The sequence below is a fragment of the Equus caballus genome, chromosome 7 (assembly GCF_041296265.1).
Source record: "Equus caballus isolate H_3958 breed thoroughbred chromosome 7, TB-T2T, whole genome shotgun sequence".
NCBI lineage: Eukaryota > Metazoa > Chordata > Mammalia > Perissodactyla > Equidae > Equus > Equus caballus.
Window position 1 is genome coordinate 70195064 of NC_091690.1, and position 22158 is coordinate 70217221.

Below are 22158 nucleotides of genomic sequence, written 5' to 3' on the forward strand. Positions count from 1 at the left end.
TTCGTGTAGCCCAAAAAACAAGAATAATTACAACATAAGTTCAACCTTCTATAAATCTTATACTTTTGAAAACCACAAACTTGTCCAAAAAGGTTGGGGCAGGGAGAATAACTCTTCAAAAACAACAGCCTTCCCAAAGAAAACAAAATCAATATACAAGAGATCTGAAATTTTAAATTACCATTAAAAAACTGTATCTTCCCCTCAAAAACACTGGGTATAAGGATATATGCCACACCAGGAATGTATAATTTCCATTAAACTTCCAAAAAAATCTAGAAGATTGAAGCACATTATCCTGCAATATCAAATGCCATTTGAAGCATATAACAGTTTTTCTTTACTCACTCTAAGTAGATATATAGAATTCAAACTTAAGAGAACTGATTATATTAGGGAATCATTCTCTCTACATAACCTAAGTTCTCAAATTTAGGAAATTCTCATAATGACACTGCTACCCCCTGGTTAGGTGAGAGGACCTTTAGGTAATGACTGTGCAACCCAACTCTATAAGATATACTGAACATCCAGAAGAAAGTAAGGATTGCATTTGTAGAAAGGTAAGGTAGAAAGAGACTGGAAAAAGAAAACAAATTTCCACATGGGAGCCCTATGAGAGACATCACCCCAAATAACATCACCCTGTAGGGACCGGGCAGATGGCTCACTCTTTCTGCCCATACTCAGAAAGAGTAGCTGACCATCACAAAGTATCACTGCAGCAACGCCAACAGCTGTGACACAGAACAAGAGCATGAACCTACATGTTCCTTGAGTGACTTTCTCTCTACTGCTGGCTTATGCTTAGACTGAAGAAATCTACGGCCTATCAAGTCTGATGCTGGGATCAGAGTACAAGGACTGAGACACAGGAGCCTGATCACAAAGTACCGTTCGATTATGCAGTGTGCATCCACCTAGACATCCCTATCTCTCTTGAGGAAGGTGGATTGCTGATCCTCAGTTATCTTCCCCCACAGGTCATTTAACAAATACTTATTGGACATCTACTACATGTTAGGCAGTAGAGATACACACTGTACTGTTATAGTCAAAGACAGACTGAGGCATCTCTATGGAAGAATATTTCCTGTGTCTTTATTATAAAAGGCCTATATCACACTCTCATAGAACTCTAAGACCTCTCGGCTAGAGAATCTAAAAGCTCGTCTAGCACTATCATCAATCCTATGCTAAAATCTTCACAACAACATTCCTGCTGGTCCAGAAACTCCAGCATCAGAGAACTCACTACTTTCCAAGACAGTTTCCTTCCCTCTCTGCACAGTTATGACAACTGGAAAAATTTCTTATATACACTGGAAATAGGTCTTCCTGTGACTTCTACCCAATGGTTCTAGTTTCCATCCATGTTTCCACAAAGACCAATTCTTTTCCCTCTTTCACATCACAGTCCTCAAGATAACTGACAACAGCTCTCATGTCCCTTCCAACTCAACCCTCATCTCCTCTTCTCCGTAATAAATCTCCTCTCTCCACCAACTATTCCTCGTATAAATGATTCCCAGACGTCTTACAGATCTAAACTATCTCTTTTAAACTAAACCCAAGATGTCTATATCCCTTCTATGATGTAACATGTACCTTCTCCCTGAAGTATTGTCATAAAGCCCAAGGCCTTCACAGTATTTAACTGCCTAGACAGCATTGCCCCAAATATTCCAGAGAACTTTAGCTCCTCAAGATGTTCTGCAAAAGAAGGGTTCCATGTCAAAAAAGCTGGGGAGCATTTACCATTATATACTCCATTCTTCATCTTTCACAATATATATTAGCACATAATGGCTCTGAAAAGTTCTGTAATAAGTATGTTTTGCTCAACCTGGATTCATTCCCCACCCTCACCATGATCTACTGAGATCATGAAACTTCTGGGAAAATCATTCTAGAAACCAAGTTGTGGCCTACTTAAAGCAATGTCTTTAGAGAACGCATTTTTGTATTTGCCTCATGCCTTGATCCATCCTTAAACCCCTACCCTTGGTTTTATCCCCTTATACTCTTCCATTTTACTTCATATAATCTTATATTCTATCTAATCCACCTTAAAACTTTTTAGAAATAAATAGAATATAAATAAATAAACTTTCAATATTTTTCTTTTTTTTAAAATCTGGAACCCAGTAAGGCTAGCCTTTTCCCAAGTGAGAAAGGGAAAAAAAGAAGATCCAATTAGGAAGGAAAGCTCAGGAGCTGTGGAAGGGATATGGCCCAAACTTCAGTAAGTGGCTCAGACAAGTGTAGTCTTGATCCGTTAGGCTTGGTCATCTAGCTATATACCAATATCTAAAAATACTCATACTCCAGGTGTACCACATAAAACGCCCACCTGCATGGTTGGGGGGAGACCCCAGAAAGGAAACATTTTGGACTCAGGCAATAACAATAAGTTTATAAGGCTGAAGCTTAATCCTATGTCACAGTTATTATGGTTGCTGTTTTGCTGTTTGTTAATTCAGTGAAACTTTTACTAAATGTCTACTTAGGCTAGTTAACCTCTTTGCTAAATAGTGGATATATAGAGATGAATATGAGCCTTGCTCTTGAGAAGTTAGTAGCCAAGTGGAAAAGAAAACATAATAAACCAACAATCAAAAAGTACAAAATAAAATGATCAATGATAAAAGAGCCGGTAGTACAAAGCAAGTGTGGAAGCATAGTGTAGAAGGAGTGATGAACATTCCCAGGGTGATCAAGGAAAGTGTCACAGGTGAAGATGAAAACCTCTATTCTAGCCTGTGAGGCAACAGTTCAGGAACAAAGTATAGGCCTAAACTGCTCCTTCTTGAGGGTGGCAGAAGGTGGGGAAAGTTTAGAAACAACAAGCAGAATCAAGAAATTCCCATGGTATAAAAGACATCCTTATTCCAGTACTTGTGTAAGGAAAGTCGCCAGAAAAAGGATCTGACGTCAAGAAAAGGTTAATTCTTTCTTACAGCAGAATGTCAACTATCAAATGTATAAAGAATAATGGACTTCAGAAAATCATCAATGGATGCTCAAACTAGTAGATAAATGTTTGATGAGAAATACGTTATTTGTATAGTCTCAAAGTATTTCCCCACAAATTACTATTAATCTCAAAGGGAAATATAGTAACTCTGTAATGCAAAAAACAGGAAAACATCACCTTAACCAAGTGATGAACATTAACATCATCAATATTGAGACAAACTGACATCATGTACCTCTTGATAAGATAGAACTAAGGATATAACCTCCCATCTGTGGAATTCCTGCTGAATCTAATCATGAGGAAACATCAGACAAAACCATATTGCAGAATATTCTATAAAGTAACTGATCTATACTCTTCAAGAATGTCAAGATCAAGAAACACAAAGAAAGGCTGAGGGACTATTCCAAGTTAAAGGAAAATAAAGAGCAATAGCAATTAAATGCAACTAACAGCAATGCATGGTCCTGAATTGGAATGTGGACTGGGGAAAACTATAAAGAACATTATTGGACAGTTGATGACATTTGAATGGATTGCAGATTACAGAATTCTAATGTTAAATTTCTTGATTTTGATGACTGTACTTGAGTTATGAAGAGACTAACTCTTAAGAAATACAAACCTACAAATTTAAGTATTTCGGGGTAAAGGACATGATATCTACAACTTTCTCTCAAATGGTTAAGAAACTTAAAAGTTATAAACACCGAGGAAAGGAGAGCAGAAAGAGAATCAACAACAAAGCAAATAGGGAAAAATGTAAACAAGTGGTGAATCTAAGACTTTATACAGGAGTTCGTTTAACTCTTGTAACCTTTTCGTGAATTTGAAATTACATTAGAAGAAAAAGTTACCTAAAAGGGCAGGGGCTAAACACCACACAAGCAATATAAAGGAAAAACGGACTGCTATGTAGTACTTACATTCCCAGTAGATATGACCCTCACATATTTTGCAAACCAGTGTGATCTTAGACTGACCAACACCTTTATCCCTTCCTCTTTAAATCATAGCATACATATTCCCAGCCTCTTGTCTTTGTGAGAATGTACTAAGGAGCTATACAAGGATAGCGGGGGGAGAGGCAAATGTAGATTATAAAAACTGGCTTGATAGTTAACCATAGTAGACATTCCTATTCTGAATTGTGAAATTTTTCTGTATTACAGAATATTTTTAAAAGAAGTAATAAGTGATGAAAGATACAGAATAAATAAAAATAGAGGAAGGCATGTATAATAACAGATTGAAGAGCAGAAAATCTTACACTCAATCACTTCCAAAAATAGCCAAACTTTTGCCCCATTCTTAGAATGAAAACTGAAGACTCACTAATGAAATGGCATGTTTGGGAAGTAATGATTGGCTTACGGCTCCCCTAGGAAAAGACTATCAATTTCAAAAGATAACCTGAGATTATGTATATATAGACATCTATTGTTTGTCCCCCTTTTAGCACTAACTCACAAGCTAAACATTTTACCTGCCTTCTATGAAAATAGCCAGCCCTGGTGGTCTAGTGGTCAAGATTTGGCACTCTCACCACTGTGGCCTGTGTTCATTTCCCGGTCAGAGAATGACACCACCCTTCTGTGGGTTGTCATACTGTGGCAGCTGCCTGTTGCTGTGATGCTGAAGGCTACACCACCAGTATTTCAAATACCAGCAGGGTCACCCATGGTGGACAGTTTTCAGCGGAGCTTCCAGACTAGGACAGACTAGGAAGAAGGACATGGCCACTCGCTCCAAAAAAACTGTGGCTGTGAAAACCCTATGAAGAGCAGTGGAGCACTGTCTGATATAGCACCAGAAGGTGAGAGGATGGCACAAAAAGACTAGACAGGGTTCCATACTACTGTATACACGGTTGCTAGGAGTCTGAATCAACTTGACAGCAATAACAACAACTGTGAAAATATTTTTCAAGAAGGGAAAAAGGCTAGTATTATTCAAGAAACTGCAGACAAAAATAAAAGAGGAAAAGCAGCTGATGTCTTGAACTAAGAACGGAATCTATAAATATCAAATCAGTAACTCCAAAAGAAATAAGAGAATAAGCATCACTCCACTGTAACTAGCACATAAACTGATCCATAATCAATATAGAATGATAAAGTGAATCTAAGCAAAGTGATTTAGAAAATACTACCATCATTGATAATATGCTGAAGAAAACGATCCACTTTCTAAAATGAGCACCATATTGTTTTTCTGTTAAAATCAAAATTTATATTTACTTTTAATTGATGAGTTTTCAACCATTTCAAATGCCGCATCCTTTGTGAAGCTTTCTTATCGTCTTCTCACTGGAGTGTGAACTTTCAGTCTTTGGCATTTTTCTGTTTATTACTAATAAAATTCTTACACTGAAGTAGAACATGTATTTTTTTTTTTTAATCCCCTCTTTTGGATTTTAAGCTCCTACAGGGCAAGAACTGTATTTTACTCAATCTTTCTAGGGTCTAGTACAATGCTTAGTACATAGCATAAACTAATAAATGTCCAATTGAATTACCTGAGTAATCAGCAATTTGAACCATGTAAGACTAATCTGGGAAGACTCCTCTGAAGAGTTAAAAGAATAAATGTTTACACAATATGAAGAATCTGTATTAGAAAGGTGAAGGTGCTATGAAAGCACTCCAGAGAGAAGAATGGAGAGGTAAAGAGAAGAAATGGAGTGAGTGAGAAATGATCAAGGGAAGATAAACAGCTTTGCTTAGATGGATCAGAGTGTATAAGGATAGACATAAATATACCACCTGACAATAAGGGTGGTTAAGCTAACTGATACACAGGAGTACAAGATTTGTAGAAGGTCTCAAAGTTTACGATCATGAGTTTATTTCAAGAGGCTTCCTAGAAGAACAACATAATTAACACAGCACTGAGGACAAAGAGCTTCCCTACTATGGTGTCTGACTTCATAGCTCCTTCCTTATAATTAGGACAATCATAAAATTATCATCTAAACTGGCACACCTTTGAGAGTGAAAGGGAATAATATTAACAACTATGCTAGAAGAGACGTAAACCAGGCCTTGTCCCATGCAAACTGCAATGTATGGGCAACCCACTTATAGCCTACCTTGGTTCTTTCTCAAGGTTCAGCAACAACGAGCAAACAGTATATTCACTTTTTTGCATACTTCTACTACTTACCCAAAGCAAACAGGGTAAATCACAGTTCTATCCAGTTTGCTAATACCTCTCTGTCAAAATCATCATCTCAAGTTACCAATTACTTGATGAATATATGCCATGCAGAAAAGGAATGGGAAGGCTTACCAAAAGCAAAACTTCAGCTCACTGCTTACATATCAAACAAAAGAAAACAAAACCAAAAGAAGTGACAAATCAAAGCACACATTTGTCTGAAATCCCTAGACACAACTACTTTGGAACTAGGGCACTATTGTCAGCAGTAATTACATAAATCAGAAGTCAAATGGACCTTACCTTGGGAACTTTGGGAGGACTCCGTAGAAGAAGAACTACTATCTGTGTAACTCTGCGCTTCTTCTTTTCCCTCCTGAAGAGATGAATTACCAGCCTCTGCCACCCTGGATGCTTGCTGTAATGTTTCTGTGACCAGCTGCCTTGTTTGCTCACTAACAACTGTGGCTTGAAACGTCACTGGTTTGGGTTTAATAAGAACCTAGAAGAAAAGCAGAAATATACCCAGTTTAAATTTTAGAGCACTATTTAAAATGCTAAACTTCTAGGTCATAAACTAATATTTTCCTGACATGGAAAACAGCATTCTGTATGTTTATTATGCTTTGGGCATAGCATTGTTCATCAAAGATTAATTTAATCTATGAATAAATTATAGTCAAGCCACACACAATGTTTAAAGTGGTACATGCCAGATTGCAACAGCCATGATTCTGCTAAGAGCCTTTGCTCCTGTTTTTGACTTCAGGAGTCATTTTACAACCTGTAGGCTATATAGTAGCATGATAGCCATGAGCTAAGGATGGCAGAAAAGAAAGACACAAGAAGTCTAGATTCCTAGTGGAATTTCTGAGCCACAAAATAACAGTCCAGGATTTCCTCCCTCTAAACGTTAAGTAACATAATAAAAATCAAACCCTAATTTGTTTAAGCTACTGTTGTTTGGGTTTCTTTTCATTAGTAACCAGATGAAATTCCTAATTGACACAACTGCACAAAGTAAACTTGCTTGGGACCTAAGTCATCTTTGAATAAATCCCCAGAGCAATAGTGATTTACATAACTATCAGAAGCAATATGGAATATGTGGTAGATCAACTCCCAGCAGGTCAAAACCATAGATACAAAAACAAGTGAAATGGGAAAAAATTTTCAAACTGAACCATTCCACTTCAAAATTTGGACTCTAGGAGGTGACTTCAATTGGGTGCACAGAATAAAAATGTTAACTCACCACATTTATTTTTTATTTCTCCCCATCAAGATTCTAAATCTTTTCAGACTCTTATATTAGTCACCCATTTCCAAGAATTCAAGAATGAAAACATAGGTTATACTATGACTTAGATAATGGAGCAAATGAAATTGTTACAGTTGAAACTTAAGGCAATTTGGACTTATTTCCAATGACAAAACTTGTTTGTTTAGATATATAAACTATTTAGCTGTGATTCTGAGGGAACTGTTTCGAAAGGCAAATTATCAGTTTAGAGGTAAATTAATATCTTTTACAAAAATTCTAGGATAGCATTTCTCAACCATATTCTTAGAAAAGAAGTTAAAGCACCTGCAAATAAACAATAAGATAGCAACGTAAGATGAATCCTGAGCCTCACTGTCCCAGGCAAATTTCCAGAAAAGTTCCCTTATCTTCTATTGGTTGAAAAATGAACAGACCTCTAGCTTCTCCATTATTTAGGTTTCAAGTAAAACAAATTTTATAAGCAAATAAAGTGCTATCAAAAGCCATATTAGCTTATAAAAAATAAATATTTTCCTCTGAGAGATTCTGAATAACTACCACCCTCCTTCAACCATCTACTTCTCAAGTAACAATACATACCTTCAGCAAATTTTATTCCAAGGTGATTCTTTTCCCTAATCTTTGCTCATGATATGACACAAATATTTAGATATCAAAAAAAGAAGTACTGAAAAAAGAAACACAGGTTTTGAAAATAGATGATACAGACCTTCAGTCATAACTTTTAACAATCTGATTTTTTTTTAAAGATTTTATTTTTTTCCTTTTTCTCCCCAAAGCCCCCAAGTACATAGCTGTATATTCTCTGTTGTGGGTCCTTCTAGTTGTGGCATGTGGGACACTGCCTCAGCGTGGTTTGATGAGCAGTGCCATGTCCACGCCCAGGATTCAAACCAACGAAACACTGGGCCGCCTGCATCGGTGCATGTGAACTTAACCACTCGGCCACGGGGCCAGCCCCAACAATCTGATTTTTTAAACATTACTGATCTTTTCATTCAAATTTCTACCTTGGAATTTTAGGAATGTGAAATATACCAGAATCAAGAAAAATCACCATATCTTATTGCATACCTGTGTTTTCCCTTGCTGCCCATAAACAATTTTTGTTGGGATGATTTTAGCTGCTGGTTGTACTGTGGAACCTATTCCTTTTGGTTGAGTTACAATCATTTTGGTGATAGGTCTTGTAGCAGTGATAATAGCTGGCTTTGCTCCTGTTGGCACCGTCTGAATAGTCTTTTCTCCCTAAATTGAAGTCGGCAAATATATGAGATTTATATGCATTTAAATGACAAAAACTACCCTTTTACTAAAAAAATCACAGAAAGATTTTCCCAGGGTGACAGGAAAGGACTGTAAATTATACACAAAGTACAATGATCAAGTATCAAAAATCCTAGACTTAGTTGAAATGATCGCAGGAGACATCTGACCAACTTTCTGTCCAAAGAAGACATTACTTCCTGATGAGTGAATTTTTAAAAATTACCTTACATAAGAACATTTATTATTCTGTCCCATTCATAGAATACGCATATTAAAATAGTCAGAAAATTGTGGAAGAATATATACTAAAATGTTAAGAATAATTATCTCTAAGAGTTGGTATTATAGGTCTTGCTCGCCTATATTCATCTTTATTTTCTAATTTATCTGAAATAAACATTTATATAATAAAAAAAAAAACTAATGTGCATTATACCAATAGCTAAATGTGTACTTTCAAAATAAACTTCCTAAGTTCCCCAAATATGAAATTCTAAGAATATGCAGCAGAATATCTATGTGAAAAAGTATGGGCAAGAGATGAAATCAGCAAAAATATTAACATTCCTTCTGAGGTTACAAGGGAAATTATGAAGGAAAAATTTAGGACATTTCCCACATTTTACTACTAGTATGTTACTAATATCACTTTAGTCTATTAACTAGATAACTTAAGCCCATTAACTTTTCACCATTTTCTCCATTTTCATCTGCTTTTTCTTAAGCACTATTCTGTGGTCATTTATAGAGTCAATACCTGAGCTTAACTAAATTAAATTAAAATACAGTGATTTTACTAAATTGTTAGAATTAAAAAAATTAAAATCCATAAAATTAAGAAGAAAGGATCTGAAATTTTTCACCTTATCAGTTTTTCTTAATTTTTAGTCATTATGATCTAAATGTGTGGCCACTTAAACTTAGCAGCCAGTAAAAACAAGCACCCAGGTGAGCTGGCAAAAAGGTAATCACTCTATGAATTTAGAGCTGAATATGATGACAAAAATCACAAGTTTAACTACCTGCTGTAATCATCTAAGGAAAACATGAAGTGTCTGCCATCACGTGATTACTTATTTTAATACAGTTAAACACTCTTCACAGCAGCATTTCTGGAAACAGCTCAAGTTCATTTGCGAAGAGCTGCTAGTTTGCAAGTGGGCATGTCTATCTATTAAATAGCTGGGTGGGCCGTATCCAACTTTAATGACCCATTCAACGCTGATCAAAACCAACTAGCAGGGTATTTTTTGAAAAAGTTCTTCTAATGCATGTGTGTGAGCAGGCACAGGTGACCAAGTTGTGAGTACAGGTGCATGCACATATGTGGTGAAGAGGATGGTGTTATACTGTGATCTGCTTGTTTTACTATCACTTCCTGTGTCAAACTATTGCTACTAGATATATATCTAGCAGCTAGTATTCACTTGTGACTCTGAGATTTATGTGACCATAGGACCTAGGGTACATGGTATCCTCTCTTATTTATCAAGTTCTATAAAATTACAAACCAGACTTTAAAGGGTTCTGAAAATCTGAATTCTAATCCTGGCTTTACTTTTGGCTTACTATGTAAACTCAGGCTAGGAATAATCTATGTTTTCCAACGTATGAAAAAAATCGAATGCTGGAGCCCTACCAACATTGTAAAGACTATGATGCCTATGAAGCTACTAGAGATCTACTACAATGCAGTATAGCATTCTTTTTTCTAGCAAAGTAGGGACATTACTAAGCCTAAATAATTAATTACCAAGAACGATGACAATAAGAGTAAAACCATTTGTTGAGGACTTCCTATGTGCCAGGCACTGTCTTAAGCACTTTCAAAAGAGCTACCAGTTACTGAACAAACTCACTGGTAGAGATCATCCTCCTCAAAGTACAAATGAAGAAATTACAGATGAGAGAAGTTGAATAAGCCAAAGTCAAACAACTACTATACTGAGAGACAAAAACCAGGTTTGTCTAACTCCAAACCTCTTAACAACTGCCTTCAGAACTATAAATGAATCTGTTATTTTTTTTTACTAGCTCAAAGAGATAAAACTGAAAAGTAACAAATCCCTGTCAATTAATTTAGTCTTACTCCCAAATATTTCTCTTTGCTCAGCCTTAGCCAAATACTACGTTGGTATCTACTGGCCATAAGCAGGAATAAAACTGTCCTCTAACAGAGATCTTCCTGTAGGTAAGGCAGTGGCATCCGTCATCTGGACCAAGCCAAACATCTAAACCATGCTTATAAGCAACCTAGCTATGAAAAACATGTTTTAGAAATTACTGTGAAAAACGGCATCAATAGGTGGTGTTTTTACAGTTATTACATCACAGTAGTGGTAAACCAAGCCATTCTGGCCATTACGGGGTTAGGAAGTCCTTAGGCAAATATTTGGATAGCTGGTCTTTAAAATCCTCAACGGATTGCTGAGTCTGCAGTTCAAGCTCTTACTTACTCCAGCATTTAGCAATGTTGTGACAACGTTTTTGCCCGGGAGGCCTTGAATGGTCGTTCCTTTTCCTGTAGTCTTTTGCACAACAATCACATTGGGCTTGGAAGTCATTGGGATTGTAGTGATTTTGGTAGTCGTTCCTTAGAGAAGGGGGGAGAAAAGGAGGCCTGAGTTAAGGACTAGTGATATTTGGTTATTTCTGTTTATGTTGTACACAGTTAATACATGTAGTCAGTCATCCCTAGATGACATGAAGGCTGTCATGAGGATGAAAATGAAGGCCTGGAATCGTAAATTACAAGTTGTCCCAGAATGAGAGAACATTAAGAAGAATTGAATCTTGCAGCAGTCATCTTTCTGGAACCTGAGGACCTACACAGCAAACTGAGAATCTAAAAATATCACTATTAGTTTCCCCATCAATATTTTTCTCCTGACTACTTAATTGGAACAAATCAGAATCTCGATTCCATGACAAGTATTTCCCCTAAACCCAGTATTATATCTATGTGACTAGTGGTATGGTGAAACTCTTCAAAAAAAGAACATAAGAAAGAGGTAAATACTTATCAAAATTCACATAACACTACACTCTGGAGAAAATGTATGAAAATAAATAAGCCATGTATTTTTGTCTGTGATCAAAAAAGACAAAACAAACACTCACTCACAGATTAAACGTGCACTCTGGTGACTTGCAGCACTCGGGGCAGTCTGAGGTGACACTCTAATTTATAAATTTATATTTTCAACCATTGAGATCTACTTAGTAGATCCATTATCTATTGATTCAAACATATTATCTCACCCTCTTTCCCACATCCCTCCACAATGTACTTCTCTTCTACCTATCAAATCTACCTACCTATCAAAGTTATACCTTATATTCTTCTAATTGTCCAACTTGGAAATCCTTACGCAAATCTCTGATTCTCGCCTTCTCTTCACTCTCTGTATCCCCAACAAAATGAAAGCCCCTTGAGCTCCACACTGTATCTTTTCATGTCACTGATTACTCAGTGCTTAGCACATAGTATATGGCAATTACTCAGTAATAGTTGTTCAATGAGTATGTGAATGAACTCAATTTGTCACCAACCTATGTCTTCTTTCAAAATTTTACCCATGTCAACTCAACAGACAGACCCTCATCTTTTCTGGCTTCCCATATTTTCTATTTCAAGTTCCTCTATCATGCAAATAGCTCTGATGGTCTCTGTCACATCAAACATCCTAAAAAAACTAATTTCATCATGTCAAGAACCCAGAACATGTGAAACTGGTCAAAAACCTTCCTAACCTCTGTTGTAACTTCCTAATCCCTATAGTAATCCCCTAGTTCTAACTTCCCCTCTTGAGTTTCAAAATCCTTTATGATCTGGCCCTTAATCTACCAATTTTATCTTATTTGTTCCTACTCCACAATACACACCATGAACTCTAGTCTAACAAGTAACTTCTTTACTATACAGCTTCCTATTACCAACCACACAAAACCCAAACTCCTCTGCTTAGCTTTCCAGGTTCCGTCAGACTTTAATTTTGAGGATTATCCAGATACCTCTCCTTCAGTGTGCTGGTTTCCACATTGGTGCTTGAGGATACCAATCTCAATGCTACTTTTGTGCCTGTAATTTCCTCTGTCTACGAAAACAGGCAAGTCATTTTTCTTTTATAGGCTTGCATATCATTTATCAGATGACTAAGCACAAAACAGCTACTCATTAAAAACAGGACTGATTAATATATTCTCAAGAAGAAAAATTAAAATTCTATTATTTTCTACTGGAAAATCTTAGCATTTCTTACTAGAGTTTTAGAAATAAGATTGTACTAAGAATAAGAATATTCTAATTATATGTCAGTTTTTGGCAATCTTGTTAAAATATCTTTATATCTGCCGTCATCTAACGTCTCACTAGCCCATGGTAACACACTCAGGTTACATAAAAAAGCACTTTTATCCATAGAACAGCTTCTAAATGTTTTTCCACTTTACCTTTAGTCCCTGAATAGTGAGCTGTTAAGAGCCACAAAAACAAAAATCAACTTTAACTCTTAATTAATTCCAAACCCTCATATGCGATTATGATGCCTCCTTTGATAATGCAGCCTCACCAAATATTTGGTTAATAAAAAAGTGTTTTTAGAAAGTAAACATTAAAAACTACCTCAAGAAAATGTAAACTATGCTTTAACTCTAGGACTACTTTTTGGACAAAACTTGCTTAACAAGTGAATTATATCTACGAAAATGTCTAATCATTTCCATGACAGACGTGTGTCAATTTACGAGACAGGTGCAAACCAAGTTTATCAGCTTAACAAAATTGGGGAGGGGGGACTGTTAGAAAACAGAAGAAAAAGGCACAGCATGAGGAAAAGTAAGTACAGCATTATATTAAAATAGAATACAATTTATGACGAGAATCAGCAAATTATAAAAGTCTAAAATTCCAGTGAGAATGTTTCTGTATCTCAGGTGATACCTATGTTATATTGAAGAAAGACATATTACTCATCTTTTTAAAAAGGTCTTCCTCTGTGCTTCCATAGTATTCAGTCTACAGTTCTCATGTTAGAAGAGAAGATACACAAGTCCATTTGTTTAGCATTCTTTAGGGTAGAGAATGCAGCACATGTGCATCCCTAGGTATCACAGCAACCAGCCCAGTGTCTGCTTTATACCATAGCAAAGAACCCACCTCTACATACAGTCTTTACTTACAAAGAGTCAAGATACAATGGGTGCAAATAACTGTGAATCACATTTGGATCATGGGCTATGATACTGATGCATTTCAGAGATTCCTACTTAAAAATAAGATGCCCATAAAAGTCTGAGCATCATGGCAGGGAGGCTTAAAGAATGCAAATTTACTGGCCTAGATTTTACTATTCACAGATTCTTAAATCACTCTGACAATCCTGGTCTTTTGGGTAATGTTTTACATTGCTTTGCTCAAAGAATGAGCGAATGAATGAATGAAAAATATATAAACACTAGCTCCTTGCCTGGACACTGTACTAAGATCAAGAGAATCAAAATCAAGTCTTGCCATTGTCACAGGTTCTCATGTCCTTAGAGGCAAGACAATCAGTTCATCTCTGGTGGAGCCAATCTTCTGCTTATATAAACAGGCATGATTCTTTAACCAATCCTCAATGAAGCTCACAAAAAAATTTACATATCTGATAGTTCTGTTCGACTGAGTTAAATAACTGCAAAAACAGTCAGGCCTTCCATTTAATTGCTTACTCTAATAAAAAGAAAAACCTGACCTTTCTAGAAAGCACTCTGGAAGCATGAACTTGCCTTCTAGGATATTATACGAAGGAAGAACTTCACATAATTTATGTATAATGATGTTCATCACAGGATTATTTCTAACGACAAAAAAATTCTAAGCAACCTAAAACATTCAACAATGAGAAAATGGCTAAATCATGGTACATCGTATGAGGGAACACTGCGTAGCCATTAAGTGGGGTCAGGGGAGGTTTCAAAATACATTTAGTGGAATGGGAAATAATATTATCATATGAAAAAAGGATAACTGATTAGGTTAAATCTCAACTTAATTTTAAAAAATATATACACACATTTATCAAAAAAATTAATAGAAAAAGGACTAAATGGAAATATTACACTTAAATTTTAACATATTTCTCTGGATGGTGAAAATTATAAATTTTTAATTTTCTTTGTACCTTTCTGTATTTTCCAAATTCCCCACAATGAGGGATTTTTTCTTTTTTAAAGCCTTATTCTTAGAGCTAGATGCTTGAGTGTACTTTAAGAAAAGCACTTCTTTTTTGTTGAGGGCAGGGGGCACAGACTCTAGAATCCAGCATCTGATCATGGATGAAGGCAGAAAACTGTTTAAATTTATCCAACCAGGCTTACCAGTTTACTGTGAATAGACAACCAGTGAAACTACTGTGAAAACTAATAAACTAACCTATAATCCCAGTATCATGGAGATATTCTAAGAGAACTGTCCTTATAAAATATATTGACATGTAACATAAAGATCAGTTTACAGCAGTCGGAAATGAGAGAATTTCTTTAGAATAAAAGTGTCAAACAGTGAAGCAGAGGTAGAGACAAAATGAACTCCCTGCAATTCTGAATAAAGTTGTTTCAGCTGTGTGTCAAGTATACCTTACAGTGCTGGAAAAGTTTAAGAACTCTTCTCATTTACATCCAGACACTTGAAACAGCAACTAATCATGAGTTGCTTTATATTTAAATACAAAGGTGGATAAAATGCATACATGTGTAGGGTATATATCTCACCACCTCTTTGATTCTAGGAAAACGTGCTTGCTGGTATTGCTCTACCCTGGTACAAAGCAACTAAATCATAAATAAGCTCTGAAAACAGAGACCTCGCGACATCTAGACATTCTTTCAAGCTATATGGTATTATGAATTCATATATAAGTAAAGAAAAACTCTTATGGTCATAAAAAACTACGTACAAATGAAAAACATGATGACTTTTTGAAAAATGCTTTAGTATCTGCTCTTTACTATTTAAAGATATTGTCAGGTAATAAATTATAATTTGAGTTTTAACTGTGTTATTTAAAATATCCTCTTAAAAGCTGGAGTATGATGATTCTTTCCCTACTGGTTTCACCCTCCTCATTTGGCAAATGTTGGATTTTCTCACTTACATTTAAAAGTAGAGCCAAAATTAGCAGCTTTAAATATAGAGCTTTATGCCAATACCATGCCCTGCTTTGTTTTTTTTCACTCCCTGAGTTATCAGCAACATCATATTACTGCCAGGAACTTCAATCCTTTCACTTTAAAATGTTAGAACAACTCACCTGGGGCATACAAAATACGGCTAGTCTACAAAAATAGTAGACAAAGTCCACAGGGCTTGCCTGATCAGAGATTATTTACATCATTTTAATTAAAAAATAATAATCAACGAAAACGGATGCAATGTTAACATTCCACTTCAGGGTCCACAATCCAAATACTGCAGGAATTAATGAGCCAATAAAAATTAGGTAGGGTTCTAAAATACCGATAAATACTAGCCTTCACTAGCCAAGTAAAGTATTTTTAAAAAGTAAACAGTCAATATAAATGGTGAAAAGCAAATAAATATATTCAAGTATTTTTATTTTTAATAAGCTAAAGTGACATTAGTAATTGAAATTATGAGATATAGTCCCTCAGATATATTTGGATGAATAAATACTAATTCTGCCACTATCTAGCTTCTGTGGTCTTAGGTTGATTTCATCTCTCCAAACTTAAATCTGTCTGTGTCTGGAAACTGAGGATTATACCAAGTATTTTAGAGTTATGATGTCTGAATGGATTGACAAATGGGAGAATATTTTGTAAATGAAAAATCTCTATGCAAATGTAAACCATAATCTTTCCATTCTGATTAAAAGCAACTAAATATTCTTTCTATGTTAAAACTATCAAAAGCTTAATATGTGAAGATTTAATACCAGAACTGAAAAACTATACTTGATTACTAAATGTCAGGGCTAAAAACAAAGCTCTAGATTTCTAAGAAGAAAATTGAGATGGAACAGAATCCTTCAAAAGTGAAATGTTTTTTTCCTCTTACTGGTCACCTATACCTTTAACATATTTTGTATATACCTACCAGAAACTATATTACTGCTAATTATCTTGCCCCCCAAGGTAGCTAATGATTTGGGTACTACTGTAATGATGCTACCACTGGTAGTTTTCACATAGGTTGCAGCTCCAGGGGTTGCAGCCATCCGACCTATGGATGGGCTCACTGTTGGCCGGGTATAGGTTGCCTGTGTGCCTATAAAAAGGGAAAAGCCAAAAAGAAAAACTTGTCATTACTTACATAAGAATGACAATTTATACAGTTTAACTATAATTCAATGTAATCTACATTGCCTAACTTGAAAATGGAATTTCAAGGTGTCAAGACATTAAGTAACAATTTACAGCCAGTTTTCAATGCACATAGCAAGAACTACAGCCAAGTCAGTTTGAATTAATTTTACACATAAAATTTTGTGATGTGTTGCATCAAATTACTAACCCCAAGAAAAAGTATAACTCTGTTCCCTTCTTCTACTACCCTTCTTCTACTAGTTTTATGCCAAAAGAAACTTAAATTTAATCATCTGTCCTGCCAGAGAATTTTAGATATTTCTGTTATAGATTTTAAGGTTTCTGCATCTGTTTTATGCTATCTCAGTGCCAAACCCAATGTCAGCACTCAGCAAATAACGCAGTATTGTTTGCCTGAAGTTTTATAAACTTTTACTGTTTTGTACTCTGCTACCCTCTAAATATATTTCCATCTTTTAAAGAGTTATTCCATCATTTTACTAGAGATTAAAGTTGAAGCTGCCAAGAGTTGCCAGGAATATTTCTCTGTAGCCTAAAAAGTTCACTATTTACATATTTCCTCAACTTTAACTGACCCGTTATTTTTCCTTATGTCTCTCAAAGGATTTTACACTCTTCCCCAGTATTTCTAGAACGTTTTTCTTTTCCCAAACAGGAATTAAAAACTAACCAGATGAGCCTGTTGTAGTTTCCTACAAATCTAGTAACTCAGAAATATTATTCCTAAACTAAGAATTACTACTCTTGGGGAGAATGAACATGACTAAGATAACACCTTCTTCAACTGAAAAAAATTTTTTCATGATCATTAGATTCAGAGGTCACTGATAACAATTTTCAACAACTCCCTACCCCCAAAAATGCTTTTAGCAAGTTATTCACTGTTTTAAAATATAATCACTACCCAAAAAAGGGAGGAGGGGAAGAACATTAAGTAGCATTAGTTTAAATTGGTTACAAATACAGCTGAATCAGAAAAAAATCTACTGCAAAGTAAATACACTATAAAGATACACAGTTTGAATCAACCGAATTAAACTGAAAAATTCAACTTAAGCTTTTCTTTTAAAAATAGAAACACACCTTAATATAAATACATAAGCATAGATACATTATTACTTTTTACTACTACCTTTGTACCAAATGGAGGAAAGTTTTGGGGGAAGTATGATAGATTTAATACAAGAATAACAGTGTTTTAAAAGCACAGGCTTTGCATAGAGACAGAAAGTAGAATGGTGATTGCCAGGGACTGGGGGAAGTTGGGAATGGAGAGTTACTATCTGGTGGGTACAGAGTTTCAGATTGTGAAGATGAAAAAGTTCTGGATGGTTGCAAAATAATGTGAATGCACACAGTTTAATCTGAGTTCAAATCCCAGTTCTTTTATTGGCAGTGTGACCTTGGGCAACCTGCTCAACGTCTCTGTTTTGTCACTGAAAATGGAGATACTAAAGCCCAAGGGAGATTAAGTGTAATGTTTATACAGACCTTTACATACTGGACAATAGACAATAGCTTGTAAACTTGAAACAGGTATCATTTTTCACTATTTAGAGTCTATCATCTAAATACTGACCCTCTTTAATAAGTTTGGTAAGAGTTATACAAATTTAAAATATTGCTAATGGCTAATTCTAATTTTAATTAGTAGCAATAGCTATTGAGCTCTCTGCTGGGCACTTTACATACCTGATTTCATTTAATACTTACGATAACTTTACGGTATAGGTATTATTATCCCAATTAAATGACAAGGTAAAAGATTTAGAAGGATTAAGTAACCAGCTCAAGGTCACAGAGGGTGGTACTATTTAAAATGTTCTAAACCGTCACTTCCTTGGAGATAGCATGGTTGCTCTCACATCTGGGCAAAATGGCATCTTGTGCGTCCCTCAGTCTGAGTAATGCTTATTACTATACTGTAATGTAACACACTCTCAACCTAATCAGAGTGAGATCCTTGTGGGCTGGGACTATATTTTCATTCATACAACAAAACCCGACTAGCTGTGCATATATATGGTGAATAAAACAGACATGGTCCTTTATCCTCATGGAGCTCATGGTCTAATAAGGTAAACAACATTCAACAAATCAACAAACAAGTAGCTAAATAATTAGAAATTGTAGTACATGCTATAAAGGAAAAGAACAGAGGACTGTGATAACAATGAAAGAGGGCTAATTTCAGTTGGGGGGGTGGGGGACGTCAAGAAAGGCCTCTTTGAAGAATTGTCTCATTAATCTCCACTGTCAAGCACACTGCTGGTCAGAGAAATTACTCAATGAATATATGATGAATGAACAGACTCATGCTCAAGAAAACTTACCAGTAGGAGTGGTTACCAGTTTAGTTGTCATAATTGCACCATTACTGCTAACCACCATAATAGGGGAATTGCTACTGGTGGGCAGAGTTGCTGTTACTGGTTTGGGTAAGATTTTACTTGGTTGAACTTGTTGTGTGATGATTTTAACACCTTTAAAAGAAGAAAGATAAATCTCAGTACAAATTATTTTTAAAAACATGTGCCTTATACCAACCCAAGAGGGCAGTAGTTACACACATTTACTCAGTCCTCCTTAAAGAGCAGCTTTTTTCCATATTGATGAAACTCTAAATTTTTATTCCTTAAATTCCTATCTTTCATAATTTCTCTCATTTAGGAATACAATTAAAACACTACAGAAGCTATTAACAAGTTCTTAGAAAAACCCAATCTTTTGTCTAAGATCATGTGATATAAGAGCTTTCAAACCAAATTAGCCACTGACCTGAACTTTCATAGACAAATAATCTGTTCCATGCAAATACTTGGGATGAGAGGATTAGAATAAGAAGTCAAAAACAAAAGTTAATGTAGCTTTTATATATTCCCAACTACACCAAAGGTTTCTCTAACCTCTTAAATTATAAAGGCTGGTGAGAACTATAAAGAGCAAGAACATTTTCTTTTTGAACGTTTATTTCTAAAGTGACTTTTTAAAAAAGTATTTTTAACAGCTCACTTTGTCAATACAAAATAAAGCATACATTATTATTGCACCTACATGAAATATGCATGTGGATAAGAATTTGAAGGCAATATGTAAAAATAAAATAAAAATGTTAGGGTAGTGATGTTATGAAGTTTTTTTACATTTTTCAAAAATTTTATTTAAATGTTATAATTGGTACATTGACTTTCCAAATGTAAAAACCCCTTTAAAAGAAATCTCTCATGCTAACTTTAAATTTAAGTACTCATAATTATTAACTGAGTAAGGAAATTTTTGGTAAAACTTTTTCCACCATTAACTTCACTGAAATAATTCATGGGATAGAATATATTGCCATAGACAACTTAAAATTTTATTACTTTTTTGGATGGTGATTTAGGTTAAGACATTAGAAAACAAACAAATATATTTAATAGCCTTAAATAATCTTAAATTTCTTGTAGTCAACAAATAAGTTAAAAATATGACATCCAGGTATAATTAGGCAAATTATTTGATCTCTATGACTCAGCTTTCTCATTCATAAAATAAACATACCGTTAGTATATACCTAGAAGGGCTATTGTGAAGATTAAATAAATCAAAATTGTAAAGTACCTAATACATAGCAAGATTGAATAAAAGTATTATTGTAGAAATTAAGAAATTCTGATTATAATAAATCATAAATAGTGAAGTTGTAGGGGAAAATGATTTCTAGTATTATCTCATTAATGAATTACAATAACGCTTAAGGCACGCAAAAAGAAGCCCCCAAAGAAATAACTACAGAAAGAGAAAAAAATTAAGGGAATCATAAGAAACTACTTTGCTCAGTCATATGCAAATAAGTTGAAAATCTGGATCAAATAGCTCATCTTCTAGAAAAATACTTTTTATCGAAATTGACCTCAGAAAAGAGACCTACCTAAAGAGACAAATTTTGTCAAAACAAATTTTTAAGAGCTCCTCCCCCTTTGCCAAAAAACAGCAACCCAGATAGTTTCACAGGACAGTTCTATAATCCTTTAAAAAGAAGACAATTCCAACATATTTTGAACCATTTCTCTTAAAAGTTCTCATCACAAGAAAAAAAATTTTTGTAACTGTGTGATAATGAATGTTAACTAAACTTATTGGGGTAATAATCATCTAATATATACATATATCAAATCATTATGTTGTATACCTAAAACTAATACAATGTTATATGTCAATTATATCTCAATTAAAAACAAACAAAAACCATCCAGAGATCTGTTTTGACAAGAGAGCATGAGGAGCTCTGCTAATCCACCGACCCAATGAGAATGGTGAAAATGATAAAAGAACAACCAATAAAAAACTCTGGAAATAGTCCCAAGGAAAATTAAGAAACATCTATTCAAGAATATGTAGAAAAGTTTGGTAAGAAAGACAAGATCTTGGGCCAGCCTGGTGACATAGCTGTTAAGTTCGTGTGCTCTGTTTCAGCGGCCTGGGGTTTGCTTATCAAGCCATGGTGTGGCAGGCATCCCACATATAAAGTAGAGGAAGATGGGCAGGGATATTAGCTCAGGGCCAATATTCCTCTTTGCTGAGGAAGATTGGCCACAGATGTTAGCTCAGGGCTAATCTTCCTTAAAAAAAAAAAAAAAAAGGCAAGATCTGCAGTATTTAAACTAAGACCCATACCTCCTTCCCCCCAAGTAAGGCAAAGACTTCTCTTCGGACTGCTGCAATCAAGAACACAGGGCTTCCTCTTACTCCAGCTCCCAGATGGAGGGCTTTCTTCTGAGGAGCAGTAGGACTTCAGCTTATCTCATCCTGCCCCTATGTACCTTTTGCTAAGGCTAAGTCCCAGAAAAGTGCAATCAAGACGTGGGGGCTCCCTTCTTCTGCCCAGGCCCCAATTTATGGAATAAAGGCTCTACCTTGGGCATGGCACTGCTGAGAATACTGAGGTTTTGATCAACATTGCCCTGGCTTGTGAGGCAGTGGCTCTACCACCAAGACAAGCAAATCTGGAGGATCTCACGCGGCTGCTCATCCTCCCGCTCATACCTTCACTGAGTGCTCAGCTCCTAGAGCTGAGGAGTCATTCAGAAAGAAGCTTGCCACTGACCCTATCCCAAGAGCTCCAGAGCTGTGTGAGAGTAGAAACAGGTCAGAGAAC

At 35.4% G+C, this 22158-nt stretch overlaps 1 protein-coding gene across 50 annotated transcripts in view; it reads right to left on the reverse strand.

Moving 5' to 3' along the window:
* Positions 1-22158, reverse strand: part of EMSY (EMSY transcriptional repressor, BRCA2 interacting) — a 97304-nt gene that overhangs the window by 17339 nt on the left and 57807 nt on the right. For all 50 annotated transcript variants that reach the window (XM_070274389.1, XM_070274376.1, XM_070274398.1 and 47 more), the window contains 5 exons: positions 19355-19504; positions 16792-16962; positions 11150-11286; positions 8499-8672; positions 6443-6641 (listed from right to left, as the gene is read on the reverse strand). In XM_070274389.1, the coding sequence (XP_070130490.1) occupies positions 6443-6641; positions 8499-8672; positions 11150-11286; positions 16792-16962; positions 19355-19504 (831 nt within the window). The remainder of the gene's footprint in view (positions 1-6442; positions 6642-8498; positions 8673-11149; positions 11287-16791; positions 16963-19354; positions 19505-22158) is intronic.